Source organism: Salvia miltiorrhiza, chromosome 8 (assembly GCF_028751815.1).
Source record: "Salvia miltiorrhiza cultivar Shanhuang (shh) chromosome 8, IMPLAD_Smil_shh, whole genome shotgun sequence".
Lineage (NCBI taxonomy): Eukaryota > Viridiplantae > Streptophyta > Magnoliopsida > Lamiales > Lamiaceae > Salvia > Salvia miltiorrhiza.
In genome coordinates this window covers 7,984,096-8,009,616 of record NC_080394.1, presented here as the reverse complement: position 1 = coordinate 8,009,616, position 25,521 = coordinate 7,984,096, and the positions used below count along the sequence as shown (strand labels likewise).

General features: G+C 37.7%; 6 protein-coding genes across 11 annotated transcripts in view; 1 reads left to right on the top strand and 5 right to left on the bottom strand.

Moving 5' to 3' along the window:
• The window catches only part of LOC131000554 (uncharacterized), a 407,676-nt gene that overhangs the window by 1,374 nt on the left and 380,781 nt on the right, over window positions 1–25,521 (bottom strand). The window contains exons 1-4 of one of the 4 annotated variants that reach the window (XM_057926539.1): window positions 3,129–3,301; window positions 2,345–2,493; window positions 1,809–2,040; window positions 485–1,126 (exon numbers count right to left, since the gene is read on the bottom strand). In XM_057926539.1, the coding sequence (XP_057782522.1) occupies window positions 485–1,126; window positions 1,809–2,036 (870 nt within the window). In that variant the 5' untranslated portion in view covers window positions 2,037–2,040; window positions 2,345–2,493; window positions 3,129–3,301. Of the gene's footprint in view, window positions 1–484; window positions 1,127–1,563; window positions 1,646–1,808; window positions 2,041–2,344; window positions 2,494–3,128; window positions 3,326–25,521 lie in introns of those variants that run through there. The other 3 variants (XM_057926542.1, XM_057926540.1, XM_057926541.1) reach the window with 3 other exon arrangements.
• LOC131000563 (protein-tyrosine sulfotransferase-like) lies at window positions 4,249–10,286 on the bottom strand. 3 transcript variants are annotated; one of them, XM_057926555.1, is made up of 13 exons: window positions 9,875–10,286; window positions 9,547–9,642; window positions 8,838–9,015; window positions 8,609–8,680; window positions 7,801–8,089; window positions 7,379–7,519; window positions 6,464–6,568; window positions 6,212–6,356; window positions 5,952–5,998; window positions 5,800–5,868; window positions 5,576–5,695; window positions 5,325–5,459; window positions 4,249–4,643 (listed from the first exon to the last, which is right to left on the bottom strand). In XM_057926555.1, the coding sequence occupies exons 1-13, from the start codon at window positions 9,879–9,881 to the stop codon at window positions 4,485–4,487; spliced, it is 1,563 nt and encodes a 520-aa protein (XP_057782538.1). In that variant the 5' UTR covers window positions 9,882–10,286; the 3' UTR covers window positions 4,249–4,484. The 3 variants fall into 3 exon arrangements, with proteins under 3 accessions (XP_057782538.1, XP_057782540.1, XP_057782539.1); XM_057926557.1 differs by having other exon boundaries at window positions 9,871–10,285; XM_057926556.1 differs by having other exon boundaries at window positions 9,893–10,285.
• LOC131000605 (gamma-interferon-responsive lysosomal thiol protein-like) lies at window positions 12,989–16,284 on the bottom strand. Its single transcript, XM_057926615.1, has 5 exons — window positions 15,746–16,284; window positions 14,743–14,808; window positions 14,471–14,611; window positions 13,958–14,050; window positions 12,989–13,403 (listed from the first exon to the last, which is right to left on the bottom strand). The coding sequence occupies exons 1-5, from the start codon at window positions 15,995–15,997 to the stop codon at window positions 13,212–13,214; spliced, it is 744 nt and encodes a 247-aa protein (XP_057782598.1). The 5' UTR covers window positions 15,998–16,284; the 3' UTR covers window positions 12,989–13,211.
• Window positions 16,279–19,200, bottom strand: LOC131000592 (phenylacetaldehyde reductase-like). Its single transcript, XM_057926601.1, has 6 exons — window positions 19,021–19,200; window positions 18,762–18,934; window positions 18,475–18,660; window positions 17,668–17,830; window positions 16,798–16,984; window positions 16,279–16,661 (listed from the first exon to the last, which is right to left on the bottom strand). Exons 1-6 carry the CDS (start codon window positions 19,139–19,141, stop codon window positions 16,517–16,519), a joined length of 975 nt encoding a protein of 324 aa, XP_057782584.1. The 5' UTR covers window positions 19,142–19,200; the 3' UTR covers window positions 16,279–16,516.
• On the top strand, window positions 19,390–21,132 carry LOC130998014 (probable protein phosphatase 2C 22). The gene is made up of 2 exons (XM_057923451.1): window positions 19,390–19,419; window positions 20,200–21,132. Exons 1-2 carry the CDS (start codon window positions 19,390–19,392, stop codon window positions 20,797–20,799), a joined length of 630 nt encoding a protein of 209 aa, XP_057779434.1. The 3' UTR covers window positions 20,800–21,132.
• On the bottom strand, window positions 22,556–24,830 carry LOC131000547 (PHD finger protein MALE STERILITY 1-like). Its single transcript, XM_057926523.1, has 3 exons — window positions 24,353–24,830; window positions 24,048–24,270; window positions 22,556–23,963 (listed from the first exon to the last, which is right to left on the bottom strand). The coding sequence occupies exons 1-3, from the start codon at window positions 24,747–24,749 to the stop codon at window positions 22,649–22,651; spliced, it is 1,935 nt and encodes a 644-aa protein (XP_057782506.1). The 5' UTR covers window positions 24,750–24,830; the 3' UTR covers window positions 22,556–22,648.

The window sequence follows — 25,521 nt, the reverse complement described above, 5'->3', positions numbered from 1 at the left end:
TACAATTTTATGTATCACTTCAGTTAAAAATAATGTAACATCTCAAAAACTATAGAAACACTTCACTAGAAACGTAGTAAACTCATCCCAATTATCAGCAGCACACCAGCTGTAACCACTTAAGATTATTATCCCAACCAAACAAAACAAGTTCAAGATGACACATGATGAAATATAATCGGTGCAAATGAACCAATTACATCTTGCAATAAGCAACATCTTCTACAAAAATTTCAAAATTCCACCAACAATCAAGGAAAATCGCAAGCATCTAAGTGTGATATCATTTAACAATCTAGGGAGCCAAACATAACAACCTAACTCACTATTCATGATGCTAACTAGATAAGATATCAGATCATAGCTCCATATTAGGAACACTATTGTGGTACTCTAGACTCGAGATTGTAATTCCTAAATTTAGCTTCCATCTATGGAGCTATTGGTGGTTCGTAGCTGCCGTCTGTGGGGATAAAGGTGCTACCTCAATTTTAACTTTCAATTGTTTAGTTCCGCTCCTCATCTCTACCACCTTCCTGTGGGAGTTCGAGTGCTGAGATGGGACAAATGTAGGACTTGCTGCTGGTCGATATTCTGGAAATAGACGTCCAGATCGATATTGAACCCCACATGCGTTGCAGAGAGTCTTTGGCCCCAGTGGCCCCTCTCTCCAGAGTGGTGTCTTTGTCGATTGGCAATGAGCACACTTCTTAACTTGATGGGCAGGATCTGGGACCGTTAATGAGTTTTCAACATTTTCGGGAGATTTTCTCATCAAATCAATGGAAACAGGCTGCAGAAATAATCTTTTCCTATTCTCTGTACTTCTCCCGGCATTTGAAGTCCGTTTAGAAGTGGAAAGCTCATGTGCTGCCAAAAGCCACGGGTTTATACCTGAATATCTAACTCTTTTCGATCTGCTTCGTGCTGGAACAGCATGTTCAGATTTGATAGACAAGCTCTTTTCTCTCAAGCAGGAGCTACTGCTTTCAAGAACCGAAACAGGGCTTTGAGTGTGGAAGGAACCAGACTCTTGGACCTTAGCAAATTTCCTCTGACGAGGAATACACAATCTAGAGGTATCAACATGCTCGTGCAGCTGCTTTAACTTTGGAGCTGCAGCAATCTGTAGATTGTTCGTTCACCAAGAAGAAAAAATAGATCAAAAAGATATACCATCAACCAGACAAACCAAGGGAATACAATGGTGATACCAAAATATGACTGAGCAGAGACAATGAACTCATTCTAACTTTGCACATGCTCATATTAAAATTTATGATGTCAGAAATATTAACAAACTCATGATCCTATTTAGGGCACCCAAGTGTGTGTAAGAAAAAAAAAATGCACATGTACAGCTCATGTGTAAGAAAACAAAAAATTTCACAAGCAGTAACTAGCTTTCTTTAGTTCCTGTCTTTCATCGTGATTTAAATGTTTTAGTCCTTATATTCCTCCACGTAATTTCATTAAGAGGTCAGGCTTACAAATCGAAGTTATCTAACGTTGCATGGAAGAAAAGCCTAATATGAAGCATTGTCACATCCAATGAGTCTTTACCATATCAAGCATGATATCTGTAACTAGTGCGGAGCAGCATTATTCCTTCCCACATCACACTCCTCAGTTGTGTGCAATGGCTCTTTTCAATCAGAAGATTAAGACAACAAATAAAGCCATGAACTCAATATAAATAATGTATACGTATCTCGCCATTATTAAAAAATATAGTTAGACCATTATAATTTTTGGCAGCTCGTACAAAATTAAATATCAGTGGAGGGGGGGGGGGCATAGAATCTCACAGGAGCAACTGGTCGAGGAAACAAATTAGGAACATTAAATTCCTCATTGGACATCATCGGTTGCTCCATTAGCACACTAGAAGGAATAGGCCCAAGAAATTGTGCATTGCTACTATCCCAATCGGCTGCAACTTCATCCCCTTCCAAGCATTCAATAGGAAAGTCCAGAATATTGAACAAGGCATCATACTCCTCATCCGGATCCAAACTATTGCCAACCATGCTCATATTTCTGAAAATTTAACACGATTAGTTACCACTTCCAACTCATCCGAGTACACTACGAACGAACAAAAACCTTAACACATTCAAGCAACTGATAACAAAGTCGCAACACACAGACACATAGTGTTAGAAATGCTTATACACTATTCTTGGCTACTCTCAAGAACTTGTTAACTGTAAATATTGGAGTAAAAGACACACGTATCAAATATATATATATGTGTGTGTGTGTGTGTGTGTGAGTGTGAGTGTGAGACTGTGTGTGTGATTTGGATATTTAAGGTGGTAATCAATAATCATATAGTATATACCTAAAACATAGGATTAGACAATATTTATCCAAAATAGGTGTGTATTTGGATCACTATTTTGAGTAAATTCACCAAGTTCCCAACTCGCTTCAATATCTCGGCGCGGACATGGGAATATTCAGAATAGGACTCTCATAGAATCTTCAATCCTGAAATATTCATCCACTTTTAAATTATAACCAGTGAAGTAAAACAAATAAATCATCTAAAATGTTGCGATTAAAACAGAATAATAGACCATTATAATGAGAGAAAAAAACACGTCTTTCCATTTTTATTTAGAAACAATGGCCATTCCATTTTATCTATTTCTTCACCCAATACAGTATACCATCGTTTCATACATTTAATTTCTGCTACCTTTTTAACCTTAAAAACCATCAAACCACCACCCATTAGTCATTTAAATGCAAGAAAAAAAATACGGAAAGCTACTTGTTCTTCTAGGAGAGCTGCGATTTCAATCCCTCATCACCAGCCAGTTAAATAATTACTATATAAATACGATAGCAATAAGGAGAGCTCTTAACTTTTGGAGGTTTCGCTAAATATATTTAAAAAAAGAGTACACATAAAATATGAAAAAGAAAACTGAAAACCATGAAAAGAAATGGTTACAAAAATGCGCAGCTCCGAAATTCCACTAGAACACGTACTCTGACTGACGCACGGATGAAGAAGAGAAAAAGCACAAAAAAAATAACATAAATGAAACGAATAAATGTTAGCTTAAGATGTTTGAGAAACACAAAAATTGCATGAAAAAGAGAGAGAGAGAGATAACTTGAGTATGTAGCCGTAGATAAACCCTTATCAAAACCCTGTCTATGGAGGGAAGAAATTAAAACACAAAAAACAAACACTAATAGATAAGGTGAGAAGAAGATTGAAATAGGCGCAGATTTTTTTCCTCTGTTTTATTTTCCCTCAAGAGTTGGAGGTCTTTGTTGTGCAATGTGTGAGTGGATGTGGTTTTTGTCTGCATTATAGTGTTGGAATTTTGGGAAATTGTTTGCTCATTTTTAAAAATTCAAAGTTATCCGCTGCTACGCTGGTGCATGGCAGCTAATTTTGCTGTTGTTCATATGATTAAATGCACATACATACAAATTTAACATAAGCCACTGATTTTTGTTTTATTTTTAAAATGAAGAAGTTAAAGATTGTAAACTGCAGTTTTAAATAAAACAAAAATGGTAGTAGTAATAAATAAATGGGATTGTGAAAACTAGAATTTATTGGGAGACCAAACACGACTTATCAAACATCTCACGTGATAATGGGAGTAGGGAATAGGGATGGGATGCTCAAACTGCGCCTGCTTATTGCCATTCAAAATATTCAATATTATCCTAAAATGGCATATTATACTTCAATGTTTTATTCATCTATAAATACCAAAGCAAAACTTAAGTCTACAGCACTAGTATTCGATTACTCCATATTTAACATTCCAATTTCGCTGGTGATTCTACACAAAGCATATACGGCAAATAAACTTGAATTTGTTAAAAGAAGTCGACAATCTGATTCAAAGTTTCGAAATGTATATGGGTTTGTGAAACAATAGACAGTTTACTACAATAAGATTAATTGTTAATTTGTTATTATTATTATAAAAAGACTGAACTAGCAAAATACCCATTAATAAAAGATACTAACCACCAACATAAAAAGGATTACAAAAATAATCACCCTTATTATTTTATTCATTAATTCACGATTATAAATAAGTTTGATCATGAATTTAATCTTGAATTCGTCCAATAAGGACAAAACAACATTCTAAGCCAAAAAATTGCTAATTTTATCTCTATGGCTATTTAATCTTTATAACATGAAAATGACTATCTTGATATATTTAACTGATAATAAAAAAGTACAAGGAATCTACATCAATCACATACCTCAAGGAAATATAATAATTTCATTTCTCCAGTGTAATAATAATAATAATAATAATAATAATAGAATCCAATACCAAGACAAATTCGACTTCATGAGCTCGTATGAAGAAGCCTGCTGAAGCATTTTTCTGTTGGTTTTTTTAAAAAAATTGTGCTAAGAAAAACCAGTTTATCTGAAAAAACAATGGAGCAGGCTGCTGGATTATCCACTAAATTTTGGACATTTTCAGTATTTACAGCTTAACTTTTGACGTTCTTCTTCTTGAACTTACAAAGACAAAAATGAAGATAAGCAGCAGCAGAGCAGTGATAGATAAGGACACACATGTCCAGGAAGGGGTACTGTAGATTCTGCGGATTGTGCTTGTCGAGAGCGTGCCCGTTAGCTCTTCCTGCAATCGGAAGCAACACATGTATAATGGGTTGCAACCCCAGTATCCGAAGAATAGCAACAGCAGACACCAAGATTATCAATGCCAATGCCAAACTACCAGTTAATACAAAAGTTCATTCTGATTGTCGATTAACCCTATTTACTATGCCAAGATGTTTCAACTATTCTCAGGAATTGGGGCTTCGGACGTGGCTATGGGTGCACAACATAACATGTCGCTTGATGAGCGTTCAGACTAACATAGAGCAACTGATATTGTTACCCAAGCTTTCCAGCTATCGGGAGCTTAGGATACTAAATGAAAGCATATACTACTAGGTCACGGCAACTATGATGGCCGACTCTAGAAGACACTAGTATCTTCCTGCATTCTGGGGAAGATAGAACTAGAATTATGCACATCATGTTTGGGCAAAGTTCTTTCTCTGCAGATGATATTAGTCATAATCGGGATGTAGTTAGACTTTGCAGTGTTAGCTAGGGCAGAATTGCTGAATTGACACTAAATCAGAAGATGGCACAATTAGTCATGCCATTGAAGCATATTCTGTTAATTGCATTCTGTAAACTATATAATACACTATATAATTGCCACAGATACGTAGAAACCAGTTTTGTCCCAAATTAGAGTCGTATGATCTCAGTTCATAATTAGATTCAAGCAAGAGATTTAACGTACGTCATGGACCATGCTCTGCATCATATGTGCCTGTTGCTTTTCGAAGATGTACTGACCATACTTATAGAGCTCTATATCTAGGCTGTTAAGCAATGTTATCTCCTTAATAAGGGCCTCCGGAACCCGCTTACGAGCCTGAAAATAGTTAAATATTCATATCAGCAGCAAGCATTAGAAAAAGATTATCAACAGTAGTGAAGCACTCAGCAAATCCACCATATGCACACATATTAACTTTATAAGTTTTATACCTCCTTTGTAAAGTTTGCTGGATAAATTTGCTTCAGAGAATTCACACGCCTATCTCTTTGAGAATCTCTTAATTGTGAAACGCAAGAATTGTATGCTTCCATCAGTTTCCCCACAGTCCACTGACCAAATAATGCAGACAGCATAGCCAAAAAGTTAATATAGCAAGCAGGCAAATATCAAAATACTAAATATGAGAGATTAGAGAAGATATTCAAAGGCTCACATTTTCCTGTACTGCATTATCCTTTCCAGTTGATGAAGCATTCTTCAAGTTTTGAAGAGTATTTTCATCCTGTAGTTCAGAGAAAATATAAGACAGTGAGTGTAAGGACATTTGGTCGTCCAAACACATTAAGACGAACATCAGTTTCTTACTTTATCATTAGTATCAGTCTTCATACTAGGAAGTTTGGATCCCTGTTCTGCAGCAGATCAACAGAATATGTCAACAGAGAAAAAATTTCCTCTCCAGATGCGTTATTGCAAGAAAGCAGAAGGGATGACTGAAAGAAATTTTACTAGTTCCAAGATTGCACAAATATATCATCCCCAATTCCCCGACAATGTTTAGACTCAACATATAGAACAACTGGCATTTACACATTTAGTTCAATGATTTACTTCAGACCACTAACCTGAGTCGTTGCCAGCACCATCTGAATCAAAGTTTGGTGTTTTGTGCTTGGAAATCACCTGTGCAGCAACTACATTTGCAAACACATTGGCTGATTCTTTATGATTTTCAGTCAGTCCAACATAAAGCATATTATCCAACTTCTTCTGCAAGATTCACAATTTCCTACCATGACTGAACCATAAATGAAAAAGAATTGGGACTGCACACACACAATCTATTCCATTAAAGTTAGTGAATCCTTCTACCATACCTTTGCAACCTGAAGCACATAATCACCAAGGGAATGATACTTAAGCACACAATGACGCACGTCATGTGCTCCAGAAAAATAAGAGTTGTTCGTGAGACCTACAATCTGAAAATCTCAAATATAAGAGAATCCAAACATGCTGCAGCAAAGCAGAACAACAAATATTTTTAACAAAAAGATAGAAAACATAGAAAAACAGTGATATTACAGGATAAATACCTAATGTTTTTTCATGGACATAGTCACATAGTGCAATGCATTCGGAACAAACTCACAGATCACTGTCTTCCACTTTAATACGCAAATCACGATTCCCATTCTAATCCAACCATATTCTTATGAAAAAAATGGTATCATGATAACAGCAACAGCTTACGCAGAGTAAGTATGGCAAGAAATTCAGATTATATACTAGCTCTGAGACACATTCTTTTTAGTTGGCAAAAACTGTAAGCCTGTAATGTGTCATAAAGTTGAAGAATTTTTCATAATCATAATTGGCAGTATTATCAGAAAATAAACACATACATCCATGCCCTGTTCCCGTTTCCTTTTTCTTTTACAACTATATTTACATGGTTTCTGACTTGCTCCGTCTATTTCCCTATTCATATAAGAGCTAAATCTTGCAGAAGCATTAGATTTGACATACCTACTTGACTGCAATACACTAAACAATAGGCAGTACAGATAAATCATGCAGGGAAAACATTCTATAACACAGAATTCCAAGTGTACGAGTTTTAACAAATGACGCGAGAACTTAGAATATAGAGAAATTAGCAGTTCTAACATAAATTATCTTCTGATCTTTTCTAAAGCATCAACAACAGAATTTCTAAAGCATATATTTTGTAACACTATATCTATTAATGAAACTAATAAGACTAAAAAGTACAGAGGACAATGCAATACCTGGAACGTGGCCCCGTTGTGGACAATGTCTCGAGTAACAGGCTCATTAATGTAATCATGCAGAGGCATCACAATGTCTTCCATGTCATACGGATCACTGGTCACTAAATGAAGTTGCCCTCTGAGTTTTCGAACGTCCCTCTGTCATAGATGAGAGAAAAGATTATAGAATGGATTATCTCATAATAGAACTATTTTTTGGAATGAGCTGCCTGAAGAAGATTTTACAATTCCACATATTACAATGCAAGATTTTTTAATCCAAACATTGTTCCGCCCAAAGCTGAAAACTTAATAACAATGATCATGTATCGCCAAGAATACAATTCAAACTTAAAAGTCATTGTTCCATTCAGAGTCTTGGAGAAGACTATCAATATCAACAGGGTGTGTATATGTTCAATCATGGTAGCTGAACATACCCGTGAAAAAAGGTCTTCTCTCATCCAAGGAACCAAATACTTCCACGGCCAGATATCCAGAGTACTTACTCCAGATGTCTTACGGCGTGCACTTCGGGACATTTTTGCAACAGATGTTAAATTAGGATGAATCAAAAACCTAGCGGCCACCTCCACAGAAAATTCGTAAGTGCTAAAAACACGTTCAATAGGGTCTCTAAGTATTGTCATCACTGAAGTCCTCTCCCTGGGAAGTTTGGACATCACGCTGTAGTCATCATGTGTAGTTAATAAACGGCAACTCGATTTTCTGCAAAATGAAAACCAATCCCAAATCTTATAGGTCTCTATAGTATGTAAAGAGAAAACAACACTTCTTCTACATCTACTGGTCCAACTATTTGATAATATCTTCTTTTACACACTTTGACTGCCGATCATAACTCAAGCATATGAAAAAAAAAATTATGTTGTCTAACAAGAAGAGGAGAAAGAAGCAAGCAGTCCAAAGAAAAGACAAGCTATATTCAAACTTTTGCATTTTTGCATAGTGATAACCATACTATTCAACATGACATGAAACTTTTCATGATTGCAGTCATTGCGCAAGAATATAACAACTCACTGTGAGTACCCAAGTTGTCATACGCATCTTGCTGTGCTTTAAAAATGCTCCAAAGAGATTAACTAAAAATGCTCCAAAGAGATTAACCAAATTGTTTGAAATGCAAGGATGACTGATTAGCTTATTGCCTTAAGGTTATTTACATTGAACTAAACAAATCAATTACTTTTCAGCCACAAACATTACAAGGACATTTTGCATCACCTTGGATTATATCTCAGTTTATCATACGACCGAGGACATTCCAGGGAGCTTGTATACAGCTTTTTCAAGAAACTGTATAGAAATTTAACAAAAAACACAAAGAATCAGTAACTCATTACTCATATGAAATTGTAAATATTGGAAAGGCATCATTGATAAGACTTCCATTTTCAGTCTTTTCTTAGTGAGGCATCTGAAGACACCATAGAATGGAATCAGGAGAAATTACCAATGGTAGTATGTCCGTCCCCCTGTTCGAGGTACATGAAGGAAAAGTAGCAAGTCATGCAAGTCGTGTTGGTTGCCACTAACTTCAGTATCAGCAGAAAAGGATGCCCAGTTCTTGACAGTATGTTCACACTGCTTATAATCATCATCTGCCCCTGATGCCTCTATAGTGACAGGAACTGATAGGAGGAAATGAGATGTTATTGGCTGACCTCATTTTGGCTGAGAATGCACAAAAAAAGGATGCTCATCCCATAATCCTCTTTTTAGTAAGGTATAAAGATCATGTTATTTAACATTTCACCCTACTTCAATAGTGTTCAAACAGAACTCTACAGGCATGATCCTAATAGCACAAGGAATAAGGTAAAAAATGACAATGCAAAAGGCCATACTCCTAAATTGAGCATTAATGCTTTCTTCCAACATCACATCGACTCCTAAATTAATCTCATTTTTAATGTCATTATACAAAAGGAGTAAAAGAAAGCACTATAGAAACCAGCATTAGACCAAGCAAAAAGTTGCTACTTTGTTTTGCCACCCTTCTCAAATGAGTTTAAATAAAATAGTACTATTACACATGGAAGAGCAACACAAGAACCGCAACATCCACGGTGAAAATTGAAGTATGATCTAAAACAAGCCATTCTAACAAAAATAAAAGAAAGAGGGGAAAATGAGAAGTCTTCATAAAAAAGAAAACTCACCAGATATGAGCAGCACAAGAAAGAGACCCAACATCAGATGAACTATCTCGCACTTCATCCCCCACCTCTCCAGTGAAACAAACGCCACAACAGAAACTGCTTCAAAATTTATAAATTAAAAAAGAAAAATGACAAACCCCTCGTTTGAAAACCCAAAACAACCCATGCAATCAACCTTCAAACAACAATTCCGCCACTTTCAACGAAAACACAAAACCGTAAAATTCCACATAAAAGCAAGCACCTTGGGCGAATCAAACCCCAATTTCGAATACAAGCACGCAAATCCACGCATAAAAAAAGAAATTAAATACACATATATACATGCCCAACATGTGCAGAGTACCGAAATCTTGTGCTCGTAAATCACCACCAATCTTGAAGAGTTCCCGCCAGACAAACTTCACGATCAGATAAAGAGGGGGTCCCACTCCTCTCCGCCCCCGGCCCCGCCCCCTTTTTCGCGGCGGTTTCGGCCTCTCCGATCGGAAAAGTTTGGCACAAACCCCTCAAGATTGAAGCTCAATCTGGCTCAAAATTTATGGTAAATTTAAGGAGCTGAGAATTGTCTCCGGTAACGCCATTGAGCGGAGTAACGGCGGAGAGAGGAAGAGTGAGAAACCTCTGACAAGTAAAAGGGTAAAAAAGGAATATCGGAAACACGCGGAGAAGCGGGGGGCATATAGTCAAAGTATGGTCAATAAGGTTCAGTGGGGAAAATGACGGGAATGCCCTTCAGTTTTGAGTACACCTTCTTTCTTTCTTTATTTTCAGTTGTGAGTGAACCTATTAATTAGTCTAATTAGTGATTATATGTTTGTATCCACCAAATTAATTGACAAAAAACTGTAACCTCTTATTACAATGTTACAATAATTTCTATTTTATATTGCTTGGAGCGATATATGATTTTTAGAGTTAACGTGTTTTCCGTTTTATAATACTAGAAAAATAAATTACTTTGATAGTACTATGTCTCATCTGATATATAGGTCATTTGAGTATTTGCACACAAATTAAAAAGTAATTTTTGCTCAAGTAATCTTAATATGTGAAGAGTTGAAATGAGAATATATACAATTAATTGTATTAGAAGACTAAGAAGAGTATAAATGAAATTAAATATAATTAGTGGCAGTATATACTATTAATGAGAGGTTAATTAATAGGGATATCATTGATATATTACGGGATAGGAGTAAGTAATTTTTAACTCAAAAGAAAAAAAGAGCTCGTCGACTATATAGATAGGGAAATTCTATAGACAAATATATATGTTTATACTCTCTCTTCGTCCTATAAAAATACTCCCTCCGTCCCACTCAAGACGCAATATTGCTTTTGGGCACAAGATTTAAGGAGTCATATATTAAGGAGTGATAAAGTAGGAGAGAAGAAGTAATAAAGTGATAAAGTAGGAGAGAGAATGTAATAAGAAAATATTTAATTAGTGATAAAGTAAGAAAGAGAAAATAAAAAAGTGATAAAGTAGGAGAGAGAATGTAATAAGAAAATATTTAATTAGTGTTAGTTTTTGCCAAATAAAGAATATAGCATCTTGGTTGGGACGACCCAAAAAGGAAAATATTGCATCTTAGGTGGGACGGAGTATTTTCTGCTATTTTGGAACTTTTCATGAGAGATTGTACTCTTTTTTTTTTTAACATTTCTTTCACTAATAAAAATGGCCCCTTCTTCCACTAACAACACTCACATAATATTTATTAAAACCCGTTTTACTAGCAATCATCCACACTCTTATGAGACAAAAGGAATAGTAAATAATACAGTTTCAAAATTGATGTCACAAACAATATATATTGTCGAAGTATTTGAATATAACAAGATCAAAAAGTTCTTTCTAAATTAGTAATGACATAAATATAAAAATATAAAAACGTTTCTCATGCAATGTACATGATGTAAATGCTAGTATGAGTAACTTTTAATTTGATATCAATTTCAAAATTATGAGGCTACTTTGTAATTGTAATAAAATTGAAGGTTTATTATAATCTATAGATTTTTATGTCCTATTTTTTCTTTATCTTTTTTTCTTTCTAAAATTGTGAATTCGACTAATTATAGTATTTGATATGCATATCAAATTAAATATCACGACAATTCTTTAAAATATATTTTATGTAAACAATGATAATCAATTATATTTATGTAAATATTGGATTTAATATATAAAATTATTTTTTATTTAATTATTAAAACTTAAAAAAATTCTCTCTATCCCACTTTCATTCTTTTTTCATTTCAATTCTTTTTTTTCAATTTATTTTATTTTCTTATTTTTTTTTTACTTTTTCATAATATCAATTTTTATTGATTTTCTTTTTTCTTTTTTTATTTAATAAAATATAAAAATATTCATGTGAATTGCATGAGCGAAAATGCTAGTTTGTTGTAAATATTGAAGTATAAGTTATATTTACATAATAAGTACTACTATATATTAAAAATATAAATAATCATTTATGTATATTATAAGATTAAAAATAACTAAAAAATATACTCATTTCATGGACGGATGCAGTATTATATTTATTATAAAATTAAATATGAAAATTAATTTTTTATTATATTTATAATCATTTTTTATTCCAGAAAGTGTATGTCAAATAAGTCACCCGTACGCAGACAGAACATCTACACCACACAAATGTGAAAAAATAACCACACGCATATAGGACCACTACACCTAACCACACATAAACGAGACCACTACCCATATAAAGGTAAGAAAACTACACTGAACATAAACGGAAGTTTTGCCACTTAGAACTAGGCCTCATTAGCATACCTAGGGATGGCAGTGGATCTTGGACCCGGTCGACCCGACGGATCTGGATCTGGATCTGGATCCCAATTTTGAAAACGGATCTGGATCTGGATCTTGAAATTTTAGATCCGGATCCGGCCCAAATCCTACCCGTGGATCCGTTTTATTTTATATATATTTTTTTATATTTTATATTTAGTTTACTAATAATATTAACTAAATTAAAAATAATAAATAAATTATATTCAAAAGAATAAAAACTAAAAGTAATTAGATAAAAGTATTTTGTGTTATATTTTTCATGATGGAAATTAGATGTTGTTGATTTTGTGAAATTTTTTTAATTTAATTTAAAAATAGTAGATCCATGGATCTGGACCTGTGGACCCGCGGATCTGACGGATCTAGATCCAAGATTTTCAGATCCATGGATCTAGATCTGGTATAGGAAAACGGGTCTGGATCTGGTATTGGCCAGACCCGGTCCAGATCCGGCCCGTTGCCATCCCTAAGCATACCCGAATATAAAGTTGAACAGCCGACTACGATTTAATTTTTGGATTGCTTCAGCGGTTATGATTTCTGAATAGAGTTGAACATCCCGACACGATTTCACTTCAGTATATAATTACTGATCCAATATACGGCAAATGAGTCTCGAAAAGCTATTTCATACATGAAGCTTATATTATACTAACAAACTAATTATTCAACATTCGCAAATACAAACTTACCGAGATAGCGAAACGAAGTCATCAAATTACATCTTTTTCCATTCAACTACAATACAACTTATATAGACTATATAAGAGAGAGCACCTTAGGATTTTGAAAGAGCAACAAAGTCTAAAATTTACCATCATACGATTTTATTTCACTGCAGCCATGAAAATATAGCTGACAATACGCGGGAAAACTTTGACTTGAATGATTCTTGTCCAAAGAGAGAATTGAGCAAGTCCATTTTCATCTTCCGGATGCTCCCGATTGATGATTTAGAGCAAGCAGATGGTTTGGGAGTCCCTTTGTATGCCTCGCAGATATAGCTTTTGAAGTTCCTATAGTCCTGCAGGCATCAGATAGTATGTTATACTCAGGTGCAAATAAAGCAAGGATCCATGATGGCCATCATGTTCTGAGAGTGCAGCACGCGTTTGTGTGTGTATGAGTGTGCTTACGCATTTACAATGTGGGTTGGCGTGGGGTTGAAGGTGAAGCAAAAACCAATATCTCATGCCAAAAGAACTAGTTTAGCATCAAGTCATTCATTGAGCAGCATCATTCATCAAACATTATGCTTCACTGCCTATCACAGATCGATATTGAATGGTTTGATTCTTCTCATTTGCAGATATTTTTTCTAATTTAGTATATTTGGCATACACTTTCTGAAATGCAACTGAGACATCTTCAAAATCTCTCTCTCTCTCACTCTCCACTACTTCGGTGTCTCTAAAGGGACTAATAGAGCAATCTATGTTGGTATTGCTATATTCATAAGATTCGGAAGAGAATTATATGCAAAGCACAACACATCTGAGATGAAGAAGAGGTACGATTAATAATGTCTGCTTTGCTTCTTTCATGTTGTTTTGAAGGAAAAAGGTGGAGGATACTCACATCATACAAGGGCTGTCCATCCACAACTACCCATGGCACGTACGTATGAGGTGGTTCAAGAGCATTTGTTTGAGCCGCATATCGTAGTTCAATCTGCAAGGTTCATGCTAGGTGAGTACAAAGGGCCATTCAAGTGGCAAACAGATGATAAAGATAAATCAAAACTCGACAGCAATCGGTAGCAACAAGCTTAGGATGGATTCTAATTCAAAAAAAGAAAAAAGCTTACGATGGATTCATGTAGTCTCAGAGAAATGACCAAGAAATAGACAAAATTCAATTGAATTAACATCTCAATTTCCAAAGACAAAATGGTACCAAATATTGGAGTTGTGAAAAAGATTCATTTAATCAAATTAGAGCAAGTCAGAGAAACCCCAACAATTTCTCATTCTATATTCTCGTCAGTCAGAGAAACAAGATACGATATTCGCACTAGATCAATCCATAACACAGTAAAAAGCAAGCAAGAGAAATTAAGGCAAAATTGGAGAAATTAATTGGTAAATTTACCTCTGTTCCACGGTCGCCGTTGTAACAATCCATAACAGGGGTAGCATCCAGACCCAATTTCTCAAAGCATGTCTCCCAATAGGTATAATTATTGTGGTATACAAGACTTTCCACGCAGTAGATAAATGGGAAATGGTCATTCTGCATCAGGAGTTGGATATAAAATATTAACAGAACATCATACAGTAAATCCATGACATATATTTGAATCAAGGAAGCAACAATAGAAGGTAATATTCAAAACATATTAATTATACATAAATGATACTAACCACATCAGGCCAGGCATCAATTGCACACGCCTCCACAGTGTTCAATATGCATTCATATTTACCATGCTGCAAAACCAGTAAGAAACAAATTAGTTCTTCCTACACAACTTAGAAAATCACAACGTCCAACAATAAGATCAAAATATATTCAACAATGCTAACTATACTATATGCATAACCTGGCATTTAAAGGTGCGAGTGCCATAAATTTTGGCATTGCCCCAAGGCACAAGTTTGAGATCAACAATACTAATGAGCTCATCGCTGAAGATCATATTCAAAGAATCTACGACAAAACTGGCACTGTAAGGGCAAAGGCTTTCATAGTATAAACCCACTGACACTTTCTTGCAAGAAGAGAGTGGCTTTAATGCGGAGACGAATAGCAAGGTAAAAAGCAAGAAAACTTTCATAGAGGGACAGGAGAAAGCCATTGCAAAACCAGAAGAGAATGAATCTTATGGCTAATAAGGGACTTTAGGTATAGGAATTTATAGCTAGCCTTATATTTTATGGCATAGCTGCTGACTAACATCTGCAGAAAACTGCTTAAATTTGGCTCGTGGTGGCGTACCACCGCCCAGTACGCCACTACTCCACCTCTAGTTGGACCAACAACGATGAATAGTCCAAAAGGCCTTCGTTCTAATAAATGTCAGCAGATTTCTGCTCCCTCGAAAATATCAGACTGAGATCATTTTTTTGGAATATTGAATATCTATACCTGTCTCAACTTCTATCTTAATATCTAAATTGACTCCTCAATATAAACATGTACTATCTGTATAAGAAGTGATGAAATAGGAAATAGAAAATGGAAATGAGAAATCAAGGGAAAAAGTATCGCTTTACTCCACATCAAAATAAATCTAATTTTTCTTTTAAGAGAATCTATCCGCTTATGTTGGAAAAGGCAACGAAACACGATACAAAAGCTATCTTCCTCGATACAACAAAACACAACGGAGACTGGAGAGAGTGAGCGAGCGGCGAAAAGCGATACCTGGCAAACGATGGTACCATTAGACTTGATTTTAGCGTTTCCATAGGGAATAAGCTTTAGATCGGTAATTGAGATGAGGTCAGACTCGAATATTTTGTAGAGGTAGTTGACTATGAGATTGGAACAGTAGGGGCAGAGCGTCTCGTAGTAGAGCTCCAGCGCCACTTTCTCGCCACCGTTGCCGGCGGCGGTGGCAGCAGCAGAAGAAGAAGAGATTATTGATAGAACCAAGAGAAATCGAAGAGCATCCATGGCTGATTCGTTTCGGTTTCTGCAACTGCCGCTTCACTCCGTCACTCAGTTTCCTGTGATAATGCGATCAGATTTAGATGCGATAATTATTCAGTTTGACCCCATTTTTTTACGTTGGTATAAGCTCCACGTTTATGGCGATAGCTACTTTTCTAATTTTTAACACTTATTTTAAGCAAAAGATCGAATTATATGTTGCTATGGATTAATTTTCTTTTTCTACCTAGTATGTGTATGTGAACGTAAAATCAAATCAAATGTTGTTTTTATACGCACGACTCTAAGATAAAAATATTGTTTTATTCTGGCTAGTACAGCTCAGACTTTCAATTTTTGTACAAGAAAACACACAAAATAAATAAAGTAGAAGGTGACCGAAAGAAACGCAAAATTGTACATATTTATTGTGGCTCGATTGAATGATTCAACAAAAACTGCTGTATCAATCTTGCATAAAACAGGCTGCAGCTATTGTTACAGGAAAGTATTCAACAAGCATAGACATGCTGCAACACTTTTTCAAGAAATATATCCTTTGCTTCTCAAACTTTCAACACCATCCTTTATAATTTGGTCCATGGGAATAAATTTGAAACCCAAGTCCATCAGCTTCTTGGCCCCATCCCTGGATCTTAGTATTCCAGGTTGAGTGTCCCTGGGCAGCCTGCAGATCATACCATGTAACTAATTTATCGATACTCAACAGCCTTCCAACATTACACAAGCTGCTATTGGAATAAGTTGTGATACGATTCAAATGATGCCTTCACATTTTACAAGCATGAATACGAGAATCTTACTTGGGGATATTGTATTCAGGGTAGAGTTCTGCCACCTTAGCAGCAAAATCACCATAATGCGATATAGCTTCAACACATACGTGCCTTCCCCTTGCAGATGGGTTCTCATACACCAGAATGTGTGCAAGAGCCACATCTTTGACGTGCACAGATCCCATGAAGAAATCTTCATACTGTTCAGTGCAGCCTACATCAAAGAGCAAAATTCACCATGAATCTTAAGAAAGCTATTTGCACCCATTTCTATTCACCTCTATCATCATTTTTACCAATTTGCATGTACCGTTGGTTCAAAGAACCTAGCCAAAGAAGTTCACTGCTAGGCTACTGGATGATCTCCATGGGAAATCAGAAAGATATTTTTATAAATTCTGGCTGATCTCCCATGGATGATCTCCATGGGAAATCAGAAAGATATTTTTGTAAGAGGAGAAGGGATGAATTCTGGCTGAGGAGAAGCATTAGCATAGCTGTTTTAGAGTGCAACAATTTCTGAGAGATTTAAAGGAACATAAGGCAAAGGTTCATAGAAAGAACTCGCCCTTCCACTTAAGACTTCACTTTATAGAAAGAACTCGCCCTTCAACTTAAGACTTCACTTGACATCTTCACTCAAAGTTTCTTCCCTGAATGATAAACAAATAGTAGTAGTAATTTTCACCATTGCACAATTCTCCCAATTAGAATTTTCAATACTAGATAATTCTCAAACAAACTCTCTAACATCTTTGGGCCACACAGATAGATTGGGTTGAAACAAGACATCATATTATACAGAGTACTACCCTGTCAGATGATGGTTATACATCTGGCTTGCTACTAGACCAAGCTTAAGCGAGGCACATAAATGGATGTCAAAAATTGGATTACCCTGCAGAAGGCGAAGCAACATCAGCATGCTTGCATTTATTGCTGGGGGGATAATAGGACCCATCACCGTTCCAGGATTCACCACAACAATATCCAGACCATTTTCCTCAGCAAATTTCCAAGCAGCCTTTTCAGCCATGGTTTTAGAGAGTGGATACCAAACCTAACAATAAAGTACAATCACAACACATATAACATCAAAACGGTTGCATTCTTAGTAGAGAGCATAGTGTTATTGGCAGGAATGCATGATTTTCAGGAATCTCAGCTCATTTACAATGGAAAAGTAATCAACCTTCACAGTCCCTGTCAATAGTATATCCTAAATTACTCTTTAGTTCTACTTAGCAGTTGTGTTGTATCTAGTTGCTTAATTCAAGGATCCAAATAACTGTACAAGCTTAAGGCGGTCAATGGCCTAAGAAAAACTTCCATGCATTGCAGACTTGCAACTTTTCTCGAACAATTTTGTTCGGAGTTCAGTTGACAGATAAGATTCAAGGTTGTCCACGAATAATATGTGCGTGTCAGTAGCTTGAACTAATCTTATACCGTGAACATATTTCAATGCTTCGTTAGGCTATACACTCAAACATTATCTCAAGTTTGAAGTGACAATCTTCGTGATTGACTTTACCAGGTTGCGACTAACAAATTTGCAACTACAGCCATAAAAATCTGCACTCCGGATCACAGAATTTCTATCATTCTTATATTATGTGGACTTGAAATAAGTGCTTTGTGTCATAATAAGCGAAGTGAATTATTGATAAATCAGTCAATTCTAGCTAGGGAGAAATGCGATACCTCTTTCTGCTTGCAGTATTCCTCATCAGCCCAGCAATCTTCATTCTTAATCTTATCAGCCGGCCAATTAGGGCTGGGAATAATCGCCGATACAGAGGACGTGACGACCACGCGCCGAACGCCCAGCTTCTTCGCCGCCGTAAGTACGTTGATGGTGCCTTTAATCGCCGGATCCAGCAGCTCGCGCTAAACTCACAGATAGCAAACGACAATTGCTGAATTGAACAACACACTCACACTAGAACATCAACGAACGATGAGCGGCAGTTTAGCGAGGGTATATTCACCTGCGGATCTTCCACGCGATCGACGATGCAGGGGGAGGCCAAGTGGAACACTCCGGCGGCACCGGTCGCGGCGGCGACGATGGAGTCGTAATCGAGCAAATCGATTTGGAAGAGGCGGAGGCGCGATTCCGCTCCTTCCAGTGCTTGCAAGTGCTTTGTTTCTCTCTCATCCTCTAGTAATGAAATAGAATCCCCAAATTATTAAGAAGAAGGCGAGTAGAAGATTGTTAGTGATGGAGAACGAGGCCAAGGAAATTACGGAGATTTTTGACGGTGGCGTGGACGGTGTAGCCGCGGCCGAGGAGGAGCTGAACGAGCCATGCGCCAATGTAACCACTGCCGCCGGTCAGACACACCACTTCTCCAACTTTCTCGCTCATCTCTGCGCTCTCTGTCTCACACACACACTATACCCAGTTCGGATCCTCTGTCCCAATTTCCTGTCCCACTTCGTGTCCCCAAAGCAAAACTACACCGTTTTGATTTAAATCAATTATCTTTTCTTTTGTTAATACTCCCATAGATCGGCTCGGCTGGTTGAAGCCGCAAGTCATCTTCTTCTTCTTCTTTCCTTCTCCATCTAAATCTCCTCTATTCTCTCTTGGAAAATTTCTCTCTCCACCGAAAAATGGGGATTTCATATTCTGCACGGGATTTGGTTATGAATATTTAAAATCAATCTTTCTCTTGCTTCATTCTTTTCTTCTTCTTCTCCACAAAGCTTTCATGCTTGATTTTTATTAATTTTCTTTTTCCAGAAGAACCGATTTAGAGTGAAGAACATCACGACATCCATTTTCGATGCAATCGAACATTTTACCTTGAAGACGACATGTGAGTTTTCTTTTATGTGAGTTCTTAACTAAGTACACTGGCTCTTGATCTATACATAAATTATTTCTTCTGCCCATTTTCTATGTATTTTTGCGTTAATGTGATTCTTGATTGAGTGAAAATACTGTTAGGATATGAAGTCTGGCGATATACATACGTGAGATGGTGTATAAATAAATAAGATCATATGTTCTATCAATTTGAACTGAATATTGAAAATTTTCACATCAAGATGATGAACTGAAAACTGGCAAATATCACATCCATTTAATCATTGGTTAAATTAATAATGTTTGTGAAATTCGTTTCAACTGTAAATTGGCAGTAAATTAAGATTGATTTTTTATATATAAATTAACAAGTTATTGTTCTGCTACTTTACACGCTTGCTAACTGCTGCATTTTTCATGCTGAAACAAATTTTGAGATTTTTGTTCAAAACTGATCTCTAGATGTTGCTTCCCTGTTCATCTCTGTTATTTTCTTTAGCTGATCTCATCTCTTTCCTCCTCTATCAGTTATTAAAATTGCAATAGTAAATAGTGTTGGTTGCATACAAATTTGTAGCATGTAGTGACTTTGTTAGAGATGGAAAATTCCTTAGATAAATTATCATAATCTTGCAATTGCTAGTATATGCTCACTGGTGGTGGCGAATGCTGGAGACTGCAGAGCAATGCTGTGTCGAAGGGGCAAAGCAATTGAGATGTCGAGAGATCATAAACCCGTTTGCTTGAGGGAGCTGCGTCGTATAGAAGCCTCGGGAGGTTATGTATACGATGGGCATCTCAACGGGCTGCTCAACATTGCTCGTGCATTGGGCGACTGGCACATGGAAGGGCTGAAAGGTGGTGATGGCGGACCACTTACATTGGAGCCTGATCTCATGACCACGAGGCTCACCGAGGAAGACGAGTTTCTCGTCATAGGGTGTGACAGCCTGTGGGACGTGTTCCTGTGCCAGAACGCGTTGGATTTTGCCCGTAGAAGACTCCAGGAACACAATGACCCATTGATGTGCAGCAAGGATCTTGTCGACAAGGCTCTGAAGCAGAGGAGTGGGGATAATTTATCCGTGGTCATGGTCTGTTTCCAGCCGGAGCCACCGCCCAATCTGGTCGTTCCTCGCGGAAGAGTGCATCAGAGCATCTCCACCGAAGGGTTGAAGGAGCTGCAGAGCTTCTTGGATGACTTAGATATTTGAGATTTTGGATGGCATCTTCCTCACTTCATCTTTTTCTTTATTTACCATCATTCTTGATTGTTGTTGAGAGAAGATGTAATTTCAACTGTAACATATGCGGCTACTGACATCAAACTTTTCTTTTTCCTAGTATATATATTCAAGACACGGATTAACAAACTTTTTGGCATTTTTCAAAGACAAATCCAACAAGTTTATACTTGCACAAGACCAAAAAGATACAAAGAAACACTCTTTTATTTGAATAGAAAATCACAACTGCTTACAACTCACACCCTACAAGGTCCAATGCTAACTTAAAATGAACAACAAACCAAGATAAAACAACATATATAGAGCTTTATGTATGGAGCTTTCAAGCATCAGAATTTGCGTGAAGATAAGCCTCAACAGCCTTCAACATATCCATGTCCTTCCTTCTCTTTTCCTTCCTTTATTTTTCAGCCAAAATGTTTCATGTTCTCAAGTTGCAAATATGTTGAGCAGTCAACAAGTCTCTCGGTAGACTAAAAATCTGAAAAAACAACAGATCATATATACAACAAAAATTAATTTGATCTATCCAAATGTAGTATCACATAAATCAAGAAACAAGTCCATCCAAATCATATACTAAAATTAATTTGATTCAAAAGAACATAAATAAATAAAAAATTGAAATCATATACGTTTATTATTTTTACATACTTTTGCAGGTAAGACGTTGCACTTCTCAACCAGCCATGGGAGTCTCAATATCAAAACGGTCAGTTATCTCATATCCACCAACTGTTAGACAAATTTACATACTTTGGCAGCCATTAGAATTTTCGATTAACAAACAAGGAATTTTCAAGAACACAACAATAATTCTCATTTAATCAAGAATCACAATAACACAAAAAATACATAGAAAGGGGGCTGAAGAAACCAATCCTTGACTTGAGCCAGAAAAATCACAACAAAAAATTATAGTCAATCACAACACTCTGTTATTCAAACCAATCCACCAGACTCTGTTAATTAAGAATTCACGAAGAACTATAGAAAATAAAAGAAACCCATAGCTGAATCTCGTGAATTCTTTGGCACAATCGAATAGCTTACCTTGAAGAAATTCAGAATATGAAATTCCCATTTTTCGGTGGAGGGAGAAATTTTCCAAGAGAGAATAGAGGAGATTTAGATGGAGAAGGAAAGAAGAAGAAGAAGATGATTTTCGGCTTCAACCAGCCGAGCCGATCGGTGGGAATGTTAACAAAAGAAAAGATAATTGATTTAAATCAAAACGGTGTAGTTTTGCTTTGGGGACACGAAGTGGGACAGGAAATTGGGACAGAGGATCCGAACTGCACTATACCTCACTCTAATTTTTTATTTCCGTTTTCTCTCCATAGTTCCAAAACTTGCAATCAAAACAAAATCAAATTTTACTATAGTGCAAAAATAAAAATTACTCCCTCCGTCCACTAATTGTTGGCCTAAGAGGCAAAACACGGATTTTAAGAAAAAGTGTAGTGAGTGGAGAAAAGGACCCACAAAATATATTGTTTATTAGTTGAGTGGAGAAAAAGTGTATTGTTTATTGGGACCCACCAATTAAAAAATTATAAAGACGTACCGTAAATGAGTAGGACATAAATTGGTGGACGGACCAAAAAGAAAAGTAGGCCAACAATTAGTGGACGGAGGGAGTACCATAAAAGTGGAAGTGAGCATGACAATTGACAAGCAGTAAAAAAAAAATTAAATTCACAGAGATAATATTTGAAAAATATACATAATGACAATTGTGTGTTTTTCATAACATAATAGGTTTAATTTTGATTGACATGTAGCATAAGATAAGGAATGAATGGTGGTGAGCAAGTCAGATAGGCGTGGAGGTGGCATAGCATCGGATGCGCAGGATATCCTGTTCGCATCCGGTGCAGAGGAATATATCAGGGACGGCGTGGTGGTCGGGGACGCGCACACACCTGGTGTGGTGCGAGGCTCGGCAGAGATCGCACGACACCATCCGCTCCCCATCATCATCCCTAGTCCCACAAACGCAGTTGACGACCGTGGGCTCTGGGGTTTGGTGCTCGCACTCGCACACGCACACGAACGCGATCTTACTACCCGGCCTAACCGTCTTGAACACCGCGTCCGACCCTTGAGGGCTCATGTTCCTGATGGACTCCGCCGCCGTGTTCCTCAGCGCCAGGTACGTCTCTCCGAACGTCTTCTCCACCTGCCGCCTCAGCTCGTCGAACGTCGCGCCGTTCCTCACCAAGAAGCAGTGGTACGGCGTCGCCGCTTCCTCCACACCATTGTGCTGCAGGATCACCCTGCAGTAGATTTTCTTCTTGTTGGCTTCGTCCGCCGCCGTGGCCTCGCCGTGGTAGTCTTTAGCCAGGTGTTTGGCGTCGAGAATGACTCTGGAAGCGACGGGGAGCGCAGCAAAGGCACCGCTCTTGGGATCTACTAGAATGTTGGAATAGACGCAGAGCAAGTCGTTGATGAGCTGAGCCCAAGTGATCTTGTGTTGAGGCCTCAACTTGGCGTCCTGCTTGGAGAAGGTTCTAGAAACATCCTCCAAGCAATACTCCAACACTTTGGTGACGGGATTCAAGCACCTCCTCACCAAGTACTTCCCCACCATGTGGTTCCCCAACGACTTGAGCACGAAGTCCAGCAGCCCCGTGTCGCCGATGTAGGCGCGCGCCACGTCCCGCACGTGCTGCCTCGACACCCACTGGAACTCCGCGCGCTTCAACGCCTCCACCACCACGTGGATCGCCTTCTCCACGCGCTTCGGCGACCACCGGCACGACGCGTCCGACATGATGGCCGGGTAGCTGCCGGAGCCGCTGCTGCTCTCCTCGGAAACTCTGGATTTCAGCTCCATCATGAAATGGAACAGATCGCCTAACGTCGTCAGAGAGTGGCTCGACAGCTGCTGGTAGCGCCACAGTATTACTTGAATCTCACTCCCCAATCCAAATTGTTGAGCAATTAGGGTTAGGGGAATGTTTTGGATGGTTTTGATTGCATTTTGGTACATTTCTTGATCGACACCATAGCTCCCGCGCTTGAATATGTAGTCCCATTGACCGAACCACGGCCTGCCGTAGGCCACGCCGTGGAGCAGTCTCAGCTCCATTCCTTTCTTCTTAGCTGAATCTCTCAAGCTCACCTCCCTGCAAAAGTATATCAACTATATATATGCATAATCAACTCAAGTTTGGGGTTAATGAATTATGTATGATAGTATACATACAGACCTAGCTCCTAAACCGGAGCACAAGCGGTCCCAGAAGTCCATGATCTGGTAGCCGGGCAGGGCGGAGGCGTTGATGCAGAGGAGATGACCGAATCCATTGGAGTGGAGGACAGCATGCAGGATGTGGGTGTCTCTATGCAAGTCGATGGCGTTGGTCTTGGCGTAATCGTCAGACGGCAGCACGAAATGATAGCTCTTATTGCAGATCATGTGATGCCCCCAACCTGAGCTATGTAAGATTGTAACAACGAAGAAACATTAGTCTTGTTAGAGATATATACAATAGATGAGCAAGCGTGTGTGTACCTATGTAGCGGCAGTGGCGGCAGGAGAAGTCGAGGGCGGGCTCTTCGACCACAAACAGCAGCAGCGGGTGGCGGCGTGCCTCGAGCTGGAAGGACCAGCTGGACATGGTGTTGGTCTCGAGCTGACCGAACTCGAGGAGGGCTCTGACGTTGTCGTGGAAGGAGCCGTTGGAGCCGGCCGGGTAGCCTCGCGCGCCGAATACTTTGAATTTGAACACCTTTTCGCCTCTCTTCCTCTTGCGGAAGCCGCTGAGGTCGAGCTGAGACATTGTGTTGTTGGTGATGAATGTTTGTATTTGGGAGGTGTGTGTGTATATGTAGCATAGCATCATGCGCATGGTGCCACTGAATATACAAAAATTGAATGGATTTATGTAAATGGGTGTGACTATGTGCATGATCTGTTGCGAAATGAACGTACTTGTGCAAAACTATCGCTGTGGCCACATGCATGAGTGTTTTTCCCTGCAATTGTTTATTCATCTTCACTTTCGTATTGTTTCAACTTCTGCTTACGTGTCTGCTCATCTGCATTTCGCTTTTTCTATCTCACTTATAAAATAGTACACCTTATCCAAAGCACCATATGACATGGTAATTATACACTCAAAAATAAGATTGTGTTTTTATTTTTTGGAGGCAACAATTTGGAGCAAGCAATGTTGTTGACCAACTACCATTCGTGAAATGGAATGTAGGAAAATAATACTCCCCCCGATTCCATCTTCATAGCCTTTTTTGGAAATTGTCAATATATAGTTTACTTTTAAAATTAAATTTACGTTAATTTCTTTCAATTAATATAATCAACCATAGAATATATATGGACAAAATTGAACAATTGCATATAATATACTACCTCCGTCCACGAAAGAACTTCCTATCTTTCCTTTTTGGGACGTCCACAAAAGAACTTCCTACCTATTTTTGGACTATACCCCACCACTTATAATCCTTTTACTTTTCACTTTTCACAACTCCCAATACACTCAACTACCTTTTATTCACTCTCAATACACTCAACAATATTTTTTCTTAAAACCCGTGCCACTCCCTCCTAAGAAGTTCTTTCATGGACGGAGGGAGTAGTATATTTTTTAAATAATATTAATTACATTTTCTTAATATGTGTGAAAAAATAAAGTGGATTATGAAGGTGGGATGAAGGGA

Coding starts and splice junctions, on each gene's coding strand:
- LOC131000563 (XM_057926555.1), bottom strand. Junction 8,681..8,837: donor GGACGGACATACTACCATTG/GTAATTTCTCCT, acceptor ATTTCTATACAG/TTTCTTGAAAAAGCTGTATA. Junction 4,644..5,324: donor TGCAGAGCATGGTCCATGAC/GTACGTTAAATC, acceptor TTCCGATTGCAG/GAAGAGCTAACGGGCACGCT.
- LOC131000605 (XM_057926615.1), bottom strand. CDS start 15,997: ATGGATGCTCTTCGATTTCTCTTGGTTCTATCAATAATCTCTTCTTCT. Junction 14,612..14,742: donor TTGATGCCTGGCCTGATGTG/GTTAGTATCATT, acceptor CTCCTGATGCAG/AATGACCATTTCCCATTTAT. Junction 14,051..14,470: donor ACGGCGACCGTGGAACAGAG/GTAAATTTACCA, acceptor TGAACCTTGCAG/ATTGAACTACGATATGCGGC.
- LOC131000592 (XM_057926601.1), bottom strand. CDS start 19,141: ATGAGCGAGAAAGTTGGAGAAGTGGTGTGTCTGACCGGCGGCAGTGGT. Junction 18,661..18,761: donor ATCGCGTGGAAGATCCGCAG/GTGAATATACCC, acceptor CTGTGAGTTTAG/CGCGAGCTGCTGGATCCGGC. Junction 16,662..16,797: donor CCTGAATACAATATCCCCAA/GTAAGATTCTCG, acceptor TATGATCTGCAG/GCTGCCCAGGGACACTCAAC.
- LOC130998014 (XM_057923451.1), top strand. CDS start 19,390: ATGGGGATTTCATATTCTGCACGGGATTTG. Junction 19,420..20,199: donor CATATTCTGCACGGGATTTG/GTTATGAATATT, acceptor AAAATTCCTTAG/ATAAATTATCATAATCTTGC.
- LOC131000547 (XM_057926523.1), bottom strand. CDS start 24,749: ATGCACATAGTCACACCCATTTACATAAATCCATTCAATTTTTGTATA. Junction 24,271..24,352: donor CCGCCACTGCCGCTACATAG/GTACACACACGC, acceptor TACATAGCTCAG/GTTGGGGGCATCACATGATC. Junction 23,964..24,047: donor TGCTCCGGTTTAGGAGCTAG/GTCTGTATGTAT, acceptor ATACTTTTGCAG/GGAGGTGAGCTTGAGAGATT.